General features: G+C 38.5%; 1 protein-coding gene across 1 annotated transcript in view; it reads right to left on the minus strand.

Annotated features, from left to right (window-relative positions):
* LOC105070763 (uncharacterized) overlaps positions 1 to 12,310 on the minus strand; it is a 34,389-nt gene extending 22,079 nt beyond the window's left edge. Inside the window, 5 exon segments of the mRNA XM_074362022.1 lie at positions 527 to 1,768; positions 3,364 to 3,456; positions 4,896 to 5,022; positions 10,074 to 10,133; positions 12,185 to 12,310. Coding sequence (XP_074218123.1) covers positions 527 to 1,768; positions 3,364 to 3,456; positions 4,896 to 5,022; positions 10,074 to 10,088 — 1,477 coding nt within the window. The 5' untranslated portion in view covers positions 10,089 to 10,133; positions 12,185 to 12,310.
* Between the last annotated feature and the right edge of the window lie 4,514 nt (positions 12,311 to 16,824).

Raw genomic sequence — 16,824 nt, forward strand, 5'->3', positions numbered from 1 at the left:
TCTTTACACTCTTGTTAAGTAACAAACCATATTGCTTCTTCAGTTGTAAATTGTCCTTTTACATTAAGAGGTAGGGAAAACAGTGTCATTTAGTGTGGAAAAAGACAGACCAGTTAAAAATGCATATTCATTTCCAATTAACAGATAATTTGGGTTTAAATGCCATTCTTACATCACTTGCAGAATGATTACGTGTGGTTGTCACTTTATTGTCATGATAAATCAACTTTCTCATTTAAGAATATGTACTTTTTTGTGAATAAGTCAATCATGTGTAATTGGGATTTCTCTAGTACACTTAAAAAAAAAACTTTTTGGTCTCAACCAAGATGACCAATGTAATGTTTCTTGGAAACGTGATTTCTCATAGTTGCTTCTCAGTATGAATTTTCTATGCTTAATAGTTCTGGAACTATTGTTGAAAGCTTCCCATGTTTAGTATATCCAGAGACTTTCTAGCCTATGAAGTCCATGAAGTGTAATGAAATTTTGACCACTGAATTAGTTTCCTCATTCCATTAAGAATATTTCTGTTCAATATGAGTTCTCTGATGAACAATGAGAGAAGATTTCCTGCTGAAAGTTTTTCTACAGTCAGTGCACTGATAGGGTTTTTCTCCAGTATGTACTCTATGATGTGCAGTAAGGTGTGACTTATTGCTAAAGGCTTTTCTACATTCAGTGCATTCATATGGTTTTGTCCCAGTATGGATTCTCTGATGCACAATGAGTTGTGATTTCTGGATAAAAGCTTTTCTGCATTCACTGCATTCATAGGGTTTCTCCCCAGTATGAATTCTCTTATGTTGAATGAACTCTGAACTCCGAATGAAGGCTTTCCCACATTCATTGCACTGATGTCTTTTGTCCCCAGTGTGAGTTCTCTGATGTACAATGAGATCTGACTTGTGGATGAAGGCTTTTTTACAGTCATTACATTCAAATGGTTTCTCTCCGGTATGAATTCTGTGATGTACACGTAGTTCTGACTTCCTGTTGAAGGCTTTTCCACACTCAATACATCTATGGGGTTTCTCCCCAGTGTGAATTCTCTGATGTACAGTGCGCTGTGATTGCCAGATGAAGGCTTTTCCACATTCATCACATTTATATGGTTTCTCCCCAGTATGAGTTCTTTGATGAACACTAAGTGATGACTTTCTCTTGAAAGCCTTCCCACATTCATTGCATTCATAGGGTTTCTCCTCTCTGTGAATCCTCCGATGATTAATGAGGTTTGACTTCTGGGTGAACGCTTTCCCACATTCACTACAGTCATAGGGTTTCTCTCCTGTATGAGTTCTCTGATGTATAGTGAGTCGTGACTTCTGAATAAAGGCTTTTTCACATTCATTACATTTGTATGGTTTTTCCCCAGTATGAATTCTCTGATGTACAGTAAGTCCTGACTTTCCACTGAAGGCTTTCCCACACTGAACACATTTATATGATTTTTTGCTTGTTAGAATTTTCGGTTGTGCAAAGGGGTGTGATTTATGTATGAAGGCTCTGATGTGTTCATTAGATCTTCTGTTCAGATGAACTCCTTTCCCCAGTGCATTACATTCTTGGTCTATCTCCTCAGACAGTGACTTACTATTAATAAATGCAACTTGGTTCAAAAACTTGTCTTGGTTTTCTTGCTGACTTATCTCATCTTCAAGTTTCCAGTCTTCAAAACCTGAGTACACTATCATGTTATGGAGTATCACCTCAGAAATGCTCTTCTGTGGAGTTAATTCTTTCATTTTGGGTCTAATTTCAAAGTCTGAAAGAAAACCCAAGTGTAAATGATGTTACTTTGCTCTTTAGCATCGAGGAACACAAAACACAAAAACAAAAAGTAAATAAAACTCTTCATTTTAATGGAAATAGATAGAAATCTAATAAAGAGTAGGATCAACTTTGAAATTTAAGAATATGATATTAAAACCCAAAGACAGAAAAAGAAATAGACATAAGAAGTGAGCAGGGGAGCAATGGAAAAAGAAGAGTTGATGAGCTCAGTGTCATAGTCCCACAAAGCCCCACACACTTCTGCCCCATCTCCACTCCCCCTACAAGGCTCTGTGAAGAATGAAGGCAGACCAAAAACATAACTTCAGAAAGACAGAGGAAGGGTGCTAGCAAAGGGGATGGAGTGAGTTGATGTGACCAACAGAAATATCAAACACACACTAAATATAAAAACATTTTATATATAATCAGGCAGATTAGAGCAGAACTACAGGGAAAGGATTTCCAACTACATGCATCTTAAAAGGTTAGATGACGTAAAAAGGCAGAGGATAAGATAGACTCTATTTAAAGGGGACGATCCTGAGGTAGAAGAACAGGCAGTTTCAGAGGGAGAATAAAAGCAAAAAAGAAGGAAGAAGCACCATCTGGTAATTGGATGCTGGTGATGGAGGGAAAAAAAAAAAAAAGAGGAAACTTAGGGTCCTGGAAGACAAAATAGAAATAAACGGAGGTAACTGTCCCCTTCAAAAGTCTTGCCATAAAGAAAATTTTATTAAAACTCCAAGCAAAATTAAATATACTCAGATAAGCATATTAAGACATGGAAAATCACCATGAATCAGAACTTTAAGTACAAAAAACAAACTGAAAAAAAAATGGGAAAATGAAAAAAAGTTGATGGAACTCAGGGGAGTAAAAATGAAAGATTAAATTACAAGGTGTAGCCAGGGAGAAAAGATGGGAAATGGAAGTTTAATAAGCAGCACTGAAGAAAGGAAGGAAAACAACCAATATAATAAAAATGACATAAAGAATCAGATTTTTTAAAAGGTCATAAAGAAAGCAGTGGAAAAGGAAGACAGGCAAAGAAGGAATATTTCTATTATTGGAGTCCCTGAAGAATTTTTTAAAAAACAAGCAAAGGATTTTAACTCCAAGATGCTTTACACTGAAAGGAAGATGAGAAAAACAGAAAGAAGGTAATTAGAAGGAATATGAATATGAACATTATTAAGTACGTTACTCTGAAAGAGAACATGAACGCATGAATGCATGAGAAGAGGAGCATAACCCCACTCTGGGAGAATGGAGAGCTGAAGATGTTAGTCAAAGGAATGCTAACTAATTAAGAAATGTCCTAAATACATGGGTTAGATAAGATCAAGAGTAAGGGTAAGAGGGTTATCTATTTCTCTAAAAGTCAAATAAAGAAAAAGTACTGTGAGGGAGTTTGATATGTAGAAGTGTCATTTAGGTATTTGACAATCCCACATTGTCTTCAGCCCTTATTAAATGTCTATGGCCTTAAAGAATGATTTCCTAAAAAATATTTCAGAAACAAACATCTCATTTATCAATATGAATCTTACATCCCTACCTCCCATTTGCCAGGTTCTCACTTACCTGAATAGGCCCAATTTGACATTTCTCCCTCCTCCATCCATGTTTCTTCTTGTTTAAACAAAAAGATTACATCTGAATTCAGAGACTGATACCCTGTTTATGGGAATAATACGGGATTTGGGTGTTAGTGGTCAACTAACCATCATAGAACTCACATCCGTTACATGTGCACCAGAATGGTTAAAATTAAAGACTGACATTACTAAAGGTTGATAGAACTCTCATACATTGCTAGTATGATATAAATTGGTATAATCTCTTTGGAAAACTGGGACTATCTACTAAAGCTAAATATACATATGCCCTATGACCCAGAAATTCCACTCCTCTGCATATACTCAACAGAAATGACATGCTTATTTCTACCAGAAGATATATATATAAAAATGTTAATAACCACTTTATTCATAATAGCCCAAATCTGAGACAACCCAAATGACCATCAACAGTAGAATGGATAAATTGATGAATTAATGTATACTCATTAAACAGAATATAATACAACAATAAGGAACAACAAACCACTGTGACATGCAGCAATATAAATGCATTTCACAGATTTTATGTTAAATGAAAGATGCCAGACCAAAAAAACTTACATACTGTGTGATTACACTTACATGAAGGTCAAAAACAGAATGAATTTATGGTGATAGAAACCATAAGTTGTTATCTCTGAGAAGACAAATGGTAAGGGAACTCGAGCTCAAGGAAGCCTGCTGGAGTACTGGAAATATTCTGTACCTTCATCTAGGTAGTGGTCAAGTAGGTATATACATATGAAAAAATGCACCAGTTGTGTAATTAATATTTGAACACTTTATTACATACATTATATCACAATTAATTTATAAAAATCAAGAACTCAGGCCCACCAGTATTTGGTACTCAAAATTAATATTCTTTTGACTCATGGCTTGAGATGAAACCCATTAAGCATTCAGAGGAGACCCAAGAGATTTTAGTAAAATATAAAGGAAAGACAGTCAGTTGGGCACTTTGGTGGGTTTAATATAGCCCCATAAATCCTTTCACCCCCTTCCCTTCAAGAAGTAGAGCTTAATTCCATGCTCCTTGAGCATGGGCTGGACTTAGTAAATTCACTTCTAATAAACACAGTAAGGGAGAAGAGATGGTGTGTGATATCAGAGACTTGGTCATAAAAAGCTCCGTGATTTCCTCCTTGCTCTCCCTTTTTCTGGGGGAAATTAGCAGCCACGTCACGAGAATAGGCCCACATAGCAAGGAACCGAGATCCCCTGCCAATGAACAGCAAGGAACTGAAGGCTCCTGTCATGTGAGTGAGTTATCTTAGAAATGGATCCTACAGTCCCATTCAAGCTTTCAAATGCATGCAGCCCCTGCTAACATCTCACTACAATCACATGGGAGACCACAAGCCAGAATCACTCAGCTCGAATTCCTGACCTACAGAAATTGTTTGTAAAAAATGTTTACTTTAAACCACTAAATTTTGGAATAATTGTTATACAGCAAATAGGTGACTAATAGGTGAGGGAAGATGTCCTTACCCACTGAAACAAGGTTTCTATAGTTCTCCAGCATCACATCCCTGTACAGGTTTCTTTGAGCATAGTCCAGCTGCTGCCATTCCTCCCAATTGAAGTTCACAGTCACATCTTGGAATGACACAAATCCCTGTAAGAGGACATTTCTATTCATTCTAAAGTAAAAAACACTGAGTGATGTGTAAAAGATGTATGAGAACATTTCTGCTTTTTTTTTTTTAATGCAGAGTTTATCACAATGTTATAGAAGACGTTTACCTTGAGGCCAATTTTGGGTTCTACTATGTAGGAGAAGAAAAACTGCCACTGAGAATCATTCATTCTCTTTCCATTAGCATTTATTAAGCACCATCATGACTAGCACTATTTGGTGCTCACTATACAAACATGAACAAAACATGGAAGGTTTACAGACTAGAGATGGAGGCAAGCAAGTAAGTATATAAATGCTATTAAGGTGTTAAATGGATTTTGATAGAAATACGAAAGAGTGATTCTATTTTGGAATGTTGAGCTGGGCTCTGTAGATGTAAAGTTATGCAAAATGAATAGTGAAAATATAAAAATAATTTTGTAATGTAATGATAAAATTAAAAGTTTTTGAAACATAAAAAATTAATAGTATATTCTCTGGTAATCTGTGGAGGAGGAAGAAGGATCATTCCAGATGAAGGAAGTAGTAAAAAGGCATGTATACATGAAGAACATGATAAATTCAAGGACCTAGGAGCATTTCAATATAATGCTCTCAAACGTATCACCTTCACAAGTTTTACTATATCTGCATGTCATGTCATCCGCACTATTATTGACTTAATAGTTTTAACTCAATTCAACTTTTTTACTTAAATAAATGTATTTTAAAAGGAAACCACTAAACGGAAAACCAGTATCACTTGTTGTAACATGAAGATAGCAACAGAAATATGCAAAGCAAGTATATGGTGGTGAAATGCCATGAGTAAGATTTGCTTTAAAATGTGCAACTCCAGAGAACAAATAAATAAAAGAGAAAGAGTGAAAATGTCAGATTGGTAAAATACTGATAATTATTGAAAATATGAGGAAGTACAAGGGATTCATCATATTGCTCTCTAAAGTTTTACGTATTTTTAAATTTTCCATTAAAAAACTTTTAAAAATTAAATTAGAAACTATTGTTTTTAAAGTTTAAATAATTTAAAATAATAGTTAATCTAATTAATTTTTAAAATGTACATCTAGAAATAATGAGAAGAATGGAATAATTTAGATCAGTTAGTAACAAAAGTGCTGATGAACTCATTGTTGCTTACTTTTCAAACCATGATTAAGTTCTACCTGTTTTAAAATTTGATGCTAATCATATCCAACCAAGATACATCTGAAAGACAATGTACGAGGAAATGAATCAACTAAAACTCCTTGGTTGGTCCAAGCAACTGGCATCCCATTAAAGTCCAGGAGACAAGAAAGAGCTGGTCTGGATAGAGGGGAGAGGTAGAATTAAGAATTCTACTTGTCCAATAATGAAAAGGCAAATGATTCAATTAAAGTGGGCAAAGAACTTGAATACATGCTTCTCCAAAGAAGACATGCAAATTGGTAATAAGCACATGAAAAGATGTTCAACCTCATTAATCATTAGGGAAATGCAGAACAAAACCACAATGAGATAACACTTTACCCCAGTAGGATGTTTATGATCAACAAAATGGAAAATACAAGTGCTAGCAATGATGTGAAGAAACTGGAACCCTCATAAATTGCTGGTGGGAACGTAAAACGGTGCAGCTGCTGTGCAAAACATTCTGGCAGTTCCTCCAAAAATTAAACACAGAATAACCATATGACTCTGCAAATTCTACTCCTAGTATATACCTAAAGATTTAAGAATAGGTATTCAAATAGATATTTGTATACCAATGTTTATAGAAGCTTTATTCACAATCAAGTGAAAAGGTAGAAAGATCCCAAGTGTCCATCAGCAGATGAATGGATAAACAAAATGTGGGATATCCATAAAATGGGATATTATTCAGCCATAAAAAGGAATGAAGTTCTGATACATGCTACAGTATAGATAAACCCTGAAAACATGCTAAGTGAAATATGTTAGACACAAAAGGACAAATATTTTATGATTACACTTATCTGAAATATCTACAATAGGTAAATTCATAGAGTCAGAAAGTAGTTTTGAAGTTACCAGGGGCCATGGGAGGGAAGGAGAAATGGGGAGTTATTGCTTCTTGAGTATAGAGTTTCTGTTTGGGGTGATGAAAAAATTTTGGAAGCAGATAGTGGTGATGGATGCACAAATTGTGAATATAACTAGTGTAACTGAACTGTAGACATAACAAATCATTAAAATGGCAAACTATATATGTTTTACCACAAAAAATCCTGTTTGTCTCAGTTAAGTTCATGACATCTATTATAATAGATATCTATGTGTGGCCATAATGGGTAGGCAGTTGGACTTCAGTGGGGTGACACTTGCTCCTAACAAAAACCAAGAAACAGAATTCAAGCTGAGAAAAAAGAAAAGTAAGAAATAAGGAGAGGAATGTAATGGACAATGAGAAAATGAAGAGTCAATGGATCAGAGGTCTGTACAGAACTGAAGAATTGTTGGAGTCAAGATACTAGAGTAAACAATCTAGAAACAGAAGTAATGTCCAGAGGGTGAAATGCTTGGAGTTATTGGTAATTATAAATCTAGTATATGACTATGGGAGCTGGTGGCTGAGATGAGATAAAGGAAAATGACCTCTGAAAATGAGGAGGTACACTAGTACCAAAACTACTGTGATACTATGACTTATAATAAAATATATTTGGACCTCATCTTGTTCCTGGCACAGAGCTTCTAAAAACCCTTGTAGTTCCTGTGAGGAGAAGGATAAAAGTATCTTTTGTTATGTTAATGAGGTATCTTAAGACAGCACCTAAGGATGAGGGCTGTTCCAGGGAAGCCAACCATGAATAGACGTTGGAACTTTTAGCCCCATTCCTTGATTTCTAGAGAGGAGAGTGGGGCTAGAGGTTGAACAAAGCACCAATGGCCAATGCTAATCAATCATGTCTATGTAATGAAGCTTCCATAAAGACCGATGAGAAGGGGGTTCAGAAAATTTCCAGGCTGGTGAACCAGAATGTCCCCATGTGCCACGTGGTGGTCCCCAAACTCAAGAGGACAGAAACTCCTTTGTTTGGGACCTATATATCTCTTCACCTGACTATTGATTCCCATCATTTAATATCCTTTGTAACAAGCTGGTAATCTAGTGAGTAAACTGGTTTCCTAAGTCCTGGGGCCCCTCTAGAAAATAAATCAAAACAAAGGAGTGGGTGGTAGGAACTTTCGATTTATAGCCAGTAGGTCAGACGCAAAGGTAACAATCTGGACTTGTGACTGGCATCTGAGATGGAGAGCAGCCTTGTGGGACTAAGTCCTTAACCTGTAGGATCTGATGCTTTCTCCAGGTAGGCAGTGTCAAAATTAAATTAAGTTAAATTATAGGACACTCAGCTGGCGTTGAAAGACTGCTTGGTGGTACGTAGGAGGAAAACCCCACACTGAAATTGGGTACAGAATTATAGGTACAAAACCCAGTAGTCTTCACAGAAATAGACAGCCAACTAGTGGTTACTAATGGGGAGAGCAAAGTGGGGAGGGGCAGTATAGGGACAGGGGATTAAGAGGTACTATTAGGTACAAAATAAGCTACAAGAATATATTGTAACATGAGGAATATAGCCAATATTTTACATTAACTATAAATGGAATATAACCTTTAAAAATTGTGAATCACTATATTGTACACCTGCAACTTATAATACTGTACAGCAAATACACTTCAAGAAAAAAAGACAAGAGTCCCCAAACTTTTAAAATTGGAAACCATGATACTGTGATATGACAAGAAACATATTTTGGTGTTCATCCCTGGCTCCTGGTCATAGCTCCTAAAACCTATGTAATTTCCCAAGGATAAAGGTACTAGGAACATCTTTTGTTCTAATATTTGGTTTTTGAGTCTGATTTTTTTTGACAGAGCTCCAAAAATCCTGGTTGACAGGAGCATATTTTGTTCTAATGAGGTGATTCTTGGTGAGACATTTTTCAGTTAAAAAAAAAAAAAGGATGCACATCAATAATATATACCTTTAAAAACCTATAAATTATATATAAGTACTTAATACTGAGATATTACGATCATTAAAAAGACATATAAGTAGAAGTTCTCATCTTTTCTCCCCATACCCCAGGGAATTATCTTGCACATCTCCTAAATAATGCATGCTGCCCATTTTAAAGACTACTATGCTGAAGCTATACGCTGCATAGTGGGTATAACCAATGGAATATTATAGGTAAAAATTAAACAATATATACCTTCAAATAAAAGCATTTAAAACTGTATGACAATCACAGCTAAAATTCCGGCAGCAGTGTTTAGCTGAGTGAAAAACCAACAGAAATCAGCAAATTTACTTTATCTCCACTATCCACCAAGCATGCTCACTTGATACACACTTCGAGGCTCTCAGTCTATTGCATTGTAAAGGAAAAATATCTGACTACTTCCTTTATTGGTTAAAAAATGCAAATTAGGTATTACATTTAATTGCATGAATCCCCTGGACTAATTTTACAAACTCTCAGTGTTGAAAAATGCTGCTCCCAAAATTATAGAATTTATTCTTGGATCAAGCCAGGCTGTTTGGCAGCTGTGTACTTGGACCTCTAATTTTACTGCCTAGAAATTAAATTCTGCCTTGTTATTATGCCCTATACTTATTTTGAGAAATGGTTTAAGAAACAGCTAGGGGGAAACCCGCTATGGAATTTATCATGGGTTGGTAAATGTTACGGGCACTGACCCCTATATATCATATGTATGCAGACCCATCAGGAGAATAACTTCAAACCTAAGTGCAAAACATTTTTACTTTCTTCAAGAAATTATCACATTTAATGTACAATGTAAATCATATAATTGCAGGTGGTATGCTTAACTTTAACTCTGAAAAATCCTGTAACTTTTATGACTATGTTCCAAGTTTCCTTGGTCTAGATCTTCTATTTTATTTTCCCTGATCTCTATTTACATTTTTTCATTTAACTGAATTAATTCTTTTAAACTGCCTCAAATATAGTGGAAAACAAAACGGGGTATAAATAGTTCACTTTACCTGAGACTTGGCCATTTTCTCTCATTGCTCTTCAGAAGCAGCAGATATCAGTATAGAGAGCTACGATGAGCAGGGAGAGGAAAAAAAAAGATAGCCTTGAGAGTCTGAGCCGGCCCTGCGATTCCCACAATCATCAGCCTAGAAATTTCTATGAGCAACTACATAAAAGACTACCCTTTAGAGACTGCCCTGTTCAAAGATTCAGAGAGATCACAAAGGATTATGCTGTGATAATATCAATCTATTAATTTACAGTTCTGAAAGGGTTGGAACATGTATGATGTTTTTCATTTGAGAATGTGACTGTACTCTATTATATGTTTAGAATGCTTCTCCCTCTTGACCCTTACAAATTTATTTATTCTAAAAAAATAGGCATGGATGTACACAGATATATCTGCAAGGATATTCATTATTACAGTGCTGCTTTATCACCTAAAAAGTAGAAACCACCTAGATGCTCAACAATAAGGACTGGTTAAATCAATTACTGAAAGAATAGAATACTACAGTCATTAAAAATGTTTTAGAAAAGTACTTACAGACCTGGAAAAAATTTTCTTGTTGAATTACAAAGCAAGAAAAATAAGTTATAAAACAATAAATATATTGAAAAGAAATATATTTTCAAGAAAAAAGGGTCTAAAAGGACATACATAAAAATGTTATGGTTATCTCTGGGTGGCAGTATTATAAGTGGTTTCTGTTAAATTGCATTTAGCATTTCCAGTTTCCAATGTTTCTAGAATAAGTTGTATTATTTTTGAAACAAAAAAATGGTAATTATCTTTATCAGCTATTGTCCTTCCAACATCTTAACCCAAGATCATATCAAGGAAGTTCTAAAGGGCACAATTCACTAAAGGGAGTTTGCCTGAAAGAAAATAAAAAGGGATTCAATACGCTGTAATAGTCACTCTCATCCAGACTTACAGGATCAGTTCAAATGTATAGGCTTAATTCAAATGTCACCTTCTCTAGAAAGGCTTTCAAGATGCCTCCTGGATAGAATCAGCCATCCCTACTCTGACTTCCCCAGAGAGTCCAATACTAAGATACAAGGTTTTCCTGATACAGGTTTAAAAGGCAAGGGATGATGCAGCCTGAACTAAGACCATGGCAGTGGGAACGGAGAGGACAAACTGGAGAGATGTCAGGGAGGCAAAATCACCAGGATCAAAAGATAGATGGGATATGGGAGAAGGGTGGGGAGAAAACAGATGTCTTCAGGATTTTCACTCTGGCTCTCTGGATGAAAAGTGATGCCGTTTACAATGATGTAGAAAATAGCAGGATGAACAGGTAAAGTATGAAGATGATAAATTATTTTAATCATGCTAAGATTGAAGTGCCTATAAGGAAACCTCACAGAGATGTGTAGGAGATAGTTGGCTACTGTGAATCTGGAGCTTGTCAGAAACGTCTGGGCTGTAGCTATAGATTGTCAAGTCATGACTTTCAGGTTGAAAACTGATACGAGTGTGGTTGCAATTGTCCAGAGATAGCGCAAAGATTGAGGGACAGGGGGAGATGACAAAGAAGCTTTGAGAGCGCCTGAGGGAAGAGTTCAGCTTGAAGTACCTGACTAGCTACAAAGTTAGCAGCAGAGAATATAATCAGAGAGATAGCTTCAGGGATGGAAACAGAACCTCTGGGAGAAGGATGGGAACTTTCCCTCTATCCTCAACATCCTCACCCGCCTAAGAAAATCACACAAGAAACTCCACCTCATGATGTGTGCGTAGTGCAGCCTGGATGCAAACTTTAAAATTCAGGCTGGAGCCCGGATCACTGATCACGAGCCGCGTGCTCCCCAAGCTACCACACAGGCGCCTAATAGTCGCGGACTGCAGCCCCTACCGACCCAAAATAACCTAATGAAGGATACCTTCTTTCACGGCCCCATTTATTGATTTCTATGTCATCCCAATCCGTGACCCCGAAAGACCCAGAACCACTCACACGGTCATGCCCAATCGCTAGCCACATAAGTCCCCAGTAGGCCGCTGACATTCCTCAGAGTCCACTACCAGCTGCACCTCTGGGCGTCACTCACTATCTAGGGCAAGTCCCCTTAATTACTAACCACAACAGGAACGGAAAATACGGACCTCTACGAACGATCAGTCGCAGACCATACACGACGCCATTACTCCCAACACCGCAGCCAGTGACTCAAACTTCCTTTTCTGAGAACCGGACTCCTCAACTTCCCGCCTCTTCCGGCGCTACAACCCGCCCATTCCAATGCCCCGGCGGCCAGACCCTCGGTGCTATCGCGGAAGTTCGCGCGATCCCTAACTCGCCTTTATCGCGAGACTTTCCAGGTCGTTAGTCTCCCTGAGCCAGGGGTTTAACATGGCCGCGCCCATTGAGCGAAAAGTGTGACAGACTGGATGGAGCCATATTTCGAATAGGTGTTGGTGCCGTACAGAAAAGAATTCTCATAGCAAAGTATGGTAAATTATGGGAGCCATGGAAAAGGTACACGGGGACAATGAAGCAAAGACGTAAACTAGAAAAGAATTCCAGGTATATGAGAATGGGACCTATTCAGCTAAGATGTGCAGCAAATGGAAACACAGTGGAAGGTGCAAAGCAAAGATGGGGAAAATGGCATAGCGAAGCAAGGGAAGCCCCTTGTGTTAAGCAGACGAAAAGAATGAGACTCAGAGGGCTTAAGTCGGTTGACCTATATCACATTGCCTCATTTTGCCAATCTGAGATGTAATAATAATAACAGTAAACGTTTATTGAGCATTTGCTGTATGTTTACTGAAGTGGGTTTTAACCGAGTTTTAAATGAGGTGCAGAAGTCAGGATGGTGCAATATTCTCCGTTGGACATAGCCCTGGGAGAGGGGAAGTCAGGTTGCCTTTCATCTGGCGAACTTCAGATAATCATCCTGAAAAATGAAATTCAAAAGTCTTCTCCTAGTGTTGCAATAGATGCAACCGGTGTTCCAGGTTCTTGTCCCGTCCCAGAAAGAATTCACAGACAAGACTTAAAGGTTAAAAAAAAAAGGTAAAGTGAGGATTTATTAAAGGATGGATAGTACACTCTCAGGGGAGAGCGGGCAGGCTCAGGTGAGCCGCTGCCCTGAGTTTCTTTGGCAAGTTAGCTACCTAGGGTGTAAAAATGAATGGGCGGAAAATTCATTGGGGAGGGAAGGGTTTGGGGTCGTATTCCCTGATTATCATCCCAACTCCACCTTCCCAAAGGGAGGAGGGATTTTTGTCCTTGTTTAGTCTGGATCGGGAGTGTCATGGCTTTGGTGCCTGATGGGTACTTCTGATCTGCAAGGCTAATTTTATTGAAATGAGGACATAATGAGCAAAAGGTTATATTCAGACACTAGAAATTCCTCCCTTTTCTCACCTTTCTTTCTTCTTCTCCAGGCCACTTGTCATCCCAAAAGGCATGATCCTGTATCAGCCCCAAGGTTCCTGCTTTTCTTTCTCTGCCCAGGGACCCCTGGTGCTTACATGATATGTGGTTTCCTGCATTTGGCCTGTGCCCCTCCTTTCTGCCCAATTCCTGCCGTACGGTCTGTGTCCCCCTTTCTCTGCTCATATCTAGCTATCTGCCTGCTCTAACACTAGGAATGTGAAGGAAAAGCTGGGCTGGTCTAACAAGATAACTCACAAGTCTAAGAATGTGAAAGAAAAGCTGGGCTGTGCTAACAAGATAACACACAAATCTAAGTATCGGAATACTGATCTGAGTTCTGCTGGACTAACTTGTAAATCTAAGTTAATTAGCGTTGGTTTGCTGTTCATGTTTTTTTGCTAGCCAGCTGGATTTTCAAAGAGATATCTAGCTTTGGAATGTTGGTTTGCTGCCTCCCTGCCTCCACTTTTGTGATAATGATGCTGCTAAAGCTGTTCCATGCCTATTGGCCAAATACCCCAAGCTTGTACTTTACCCTGTAAAACCTCACGCACATGTCTTGGAGGTGCTCAGAGCTTCGGAGCAGAAGCCCCTCTGAGCCCGCCAGCGTAATACATCTGAGTACTCCAACCCTCCCAGTGGTGCTTGTTTCTTGGCTGGCCTGTCGCTTCCGTAACAGGAACACTTCCTCTAATTGGGTTGGAAAGACTCTGCCCCCGCTAAATAAATCTGTACATCAGATAGCAGCAGAGGAAGGTGTTTGGGGTTGTCAACTGAAATAAACGCGCAGCCTAAAAGTTGAAAGTTATGTTTTACTTGGTGGGAGGACTCGAGCCGGGATTGAGGGGCTGCTCCGAAGAGGTAGGGGAGGAGCTAGGATATATAGGAGCTTTACAACAAAGACCAGGTAGTTGGAACAATAAAAGATTACTTGTTGTCTAAAGAGAATCAGGCATCTCAAGTTAAAGAATTTAGTGCTTTTCTATGTATGGGAGGAAGCAAACATTTGGGCTCACTGAATTCATTCCTTTTGCAAGCACCTAGCTATCTAGGGCCAGTATCCTGTCCTTTCTTATTCTGAGTCCCCTCAGGGTGCACCATTGTGAGTGGCTGCAGAGGCTGGGCTGCAGGCTTGTCCCCACTGAGGGGGTGGCGGCAGCCGCTGATGACTTGGTTTCAGCATTCTTTGTTTACTGATACGTTTGCAGTATTTTCACTCACATTGGAGTATTTTCGTTCACAGGGTTAAACTGAAGGCTAATTCAGAACCCCTCAACCTGGTCTTGAACTTGCTCTAGGGCCTTGGGTCAGCCACTTTTCCTCAGTTCCCTCTTTTGTGAAGTAGAGGAAGGTTGTGAAATACTCATTTGGGTATTTCACTGTTTGCTGACATAAAGAAGAAATAGGTGTCAGTGAGAAGCACTTTGGGATCCAGTTGTTGTTTTTTTTTTTTTTAATAAAGCCACATAGTGCTATTACTGTAAGTTAATTAAACAAGGAGGCCGTTTGATTGAGATGATTCCAATGCATTGGCAGCTTTTGTAGGCAAATAAAAACCTAAGCCTGTGAATGCCTCAATGTTCAGAAATCAAAACCTAAGGACAACCAATCACAAATAGCCAACAAGGCTTTCCCAAATAGGGTAACTGCCTAAGCGACACGCAGTCAAATAATTTCCTTGCTTTGCTTCTGGGTCTCCTCTATAAAAGTCTTGCCCCTGGCTCCCGCCTAGAGCACTTCTAACCACCTCTGGTTTGGTGCTGTCCAGTTTGAATCACTTTTTGCTCAAATAAAATCTTAAAATTTTTAAGATGCCATAATTTATCTTTTAACATTACTACAGAATAGCCAGCACTAACTAATGCTTAAAGACACTGGGGATTAATTCCAGGGTTCACTCAGCTCTTTAAAACCAGACACAGTGAACTTCATGTTTCTTTCTCAACCATATGCCAGAACTACAGTTTATGCTTCAAAGCTGGGCTGCAACATCCTCGTCTCTAGGTTTTTCCAGACCCCCCCGCCCAGACATCTGTTCCTTTTTATGGGCGCAGCTACATATGCTTTCCTCTGTCACAGCCATTTGTTACCTGAGACTGGAATTTCCAGTTTTGTGTCTTTCTCCTCTTTGGTCTGACAGCTACTCAGGCCGAAACTGTGTCAGAATCAGCTTAGTTTCCCTGATTTTTTGTTAGACATGGATTTATGTCTCCTGACTCTTTCTCTATAATGCAAAGCTCATTCATTCCTTTAGCCACACACGTATATTATTGCCATGCTTGATGATGCAAGGGAGGAACTCAGTCTGATAGTGACAAAGCAGTGTGATCAGTGGTCTGCATGTCACTGATTTGTGCTATAGGGGTGTGGTAAGAGGTGGCTAACTCTGTCAGGGACTGGATGGCAGTAGTAGGGGTGTGGGAAGGGTTTCAGGAAGGCTTAGGACGTGATTTTAAAAACTGAGTCTTGGAAGAGGAGCAGGAATTTGTCAGGAGAACAGAGTGAAGAAGGGATTTTTCAACAGAAGCAGAGCAGATATAAACCACTTCTCACATCCCTGGATCTCACATCCTGATCCCACCTCCACATCTTGATTCGGGTGGTTCTCTGCTGGGTATGGCCACACACTCCTGCTTGGGGTGGGGCAGGAATTCCTTGCCAAGGAGAATTCAGGGGAATCTCCTCTGCCTTGTGAGGCCCTAAATTAATAAATAGTTCTTTTACATGCATAATCTAATTCAGGGGTCTGCAATCTGCGGTCCTTGGGCAAATCTGGCTTGCTGTCTGTTTTGACAAAGCTTCACTGGAACACAGTCATGTTCATTCATTTACATATAGTCCATGGTTGCTTCTGTGTTATAATGGCACAGTTGAGTAGTTGTGACAGATATGGCCCCCCAAGTCTAAAATATTTACTATCTATCTCTTTACAGAAAAAGTTTGTCGGTCTCTGATCTAATTTAATGCTGAGGGGAAAATCATTATTATCCCTGTTTTACAGAAAAGGAATCTGAAGCACCAAAAGTTTACACAGCTTGTTAGTGATGCAGCCAAGATAAAAATTCCCAAAGTCTGACTCAGAGCTTATGCTCCTACCCACTATACTACACTTTAATGAATGTCTTCTGACTGCCAATTAATTGCCTTTGGTAAACAGGCAACAATAATAATATATTTGTCATCTAACCTAGGAGACAGCTCTGACAGTGAAAAAAGGTACTAATTAATAACTATATGTGGACAACAGGCATAAAACCTGTCCCAGGCAATCGGATGTGTGATCGCCCTAGACTCAGGAACAAAGACACATAGAGTAAAATAGACAGCTCAAATTTTAAAAGATAGCTAAAATGATAAAATA

This window comes from Camelus bactrianus, chromosome 4 (assembly GCF_048773025.1).
Source record: "Camelus bactrianus isolate YW-2024 breed Bactrian camel chromosome 4, ASM4877302v1, whole genome shotgun sequence".
In the NCBI taxonomy this organism is placed as follows: Eukaryota; Metazoa; Chordata; class Mammalia; order Artiodactyla; family Camelidae; genus Camelus; species Camelus bactrianus.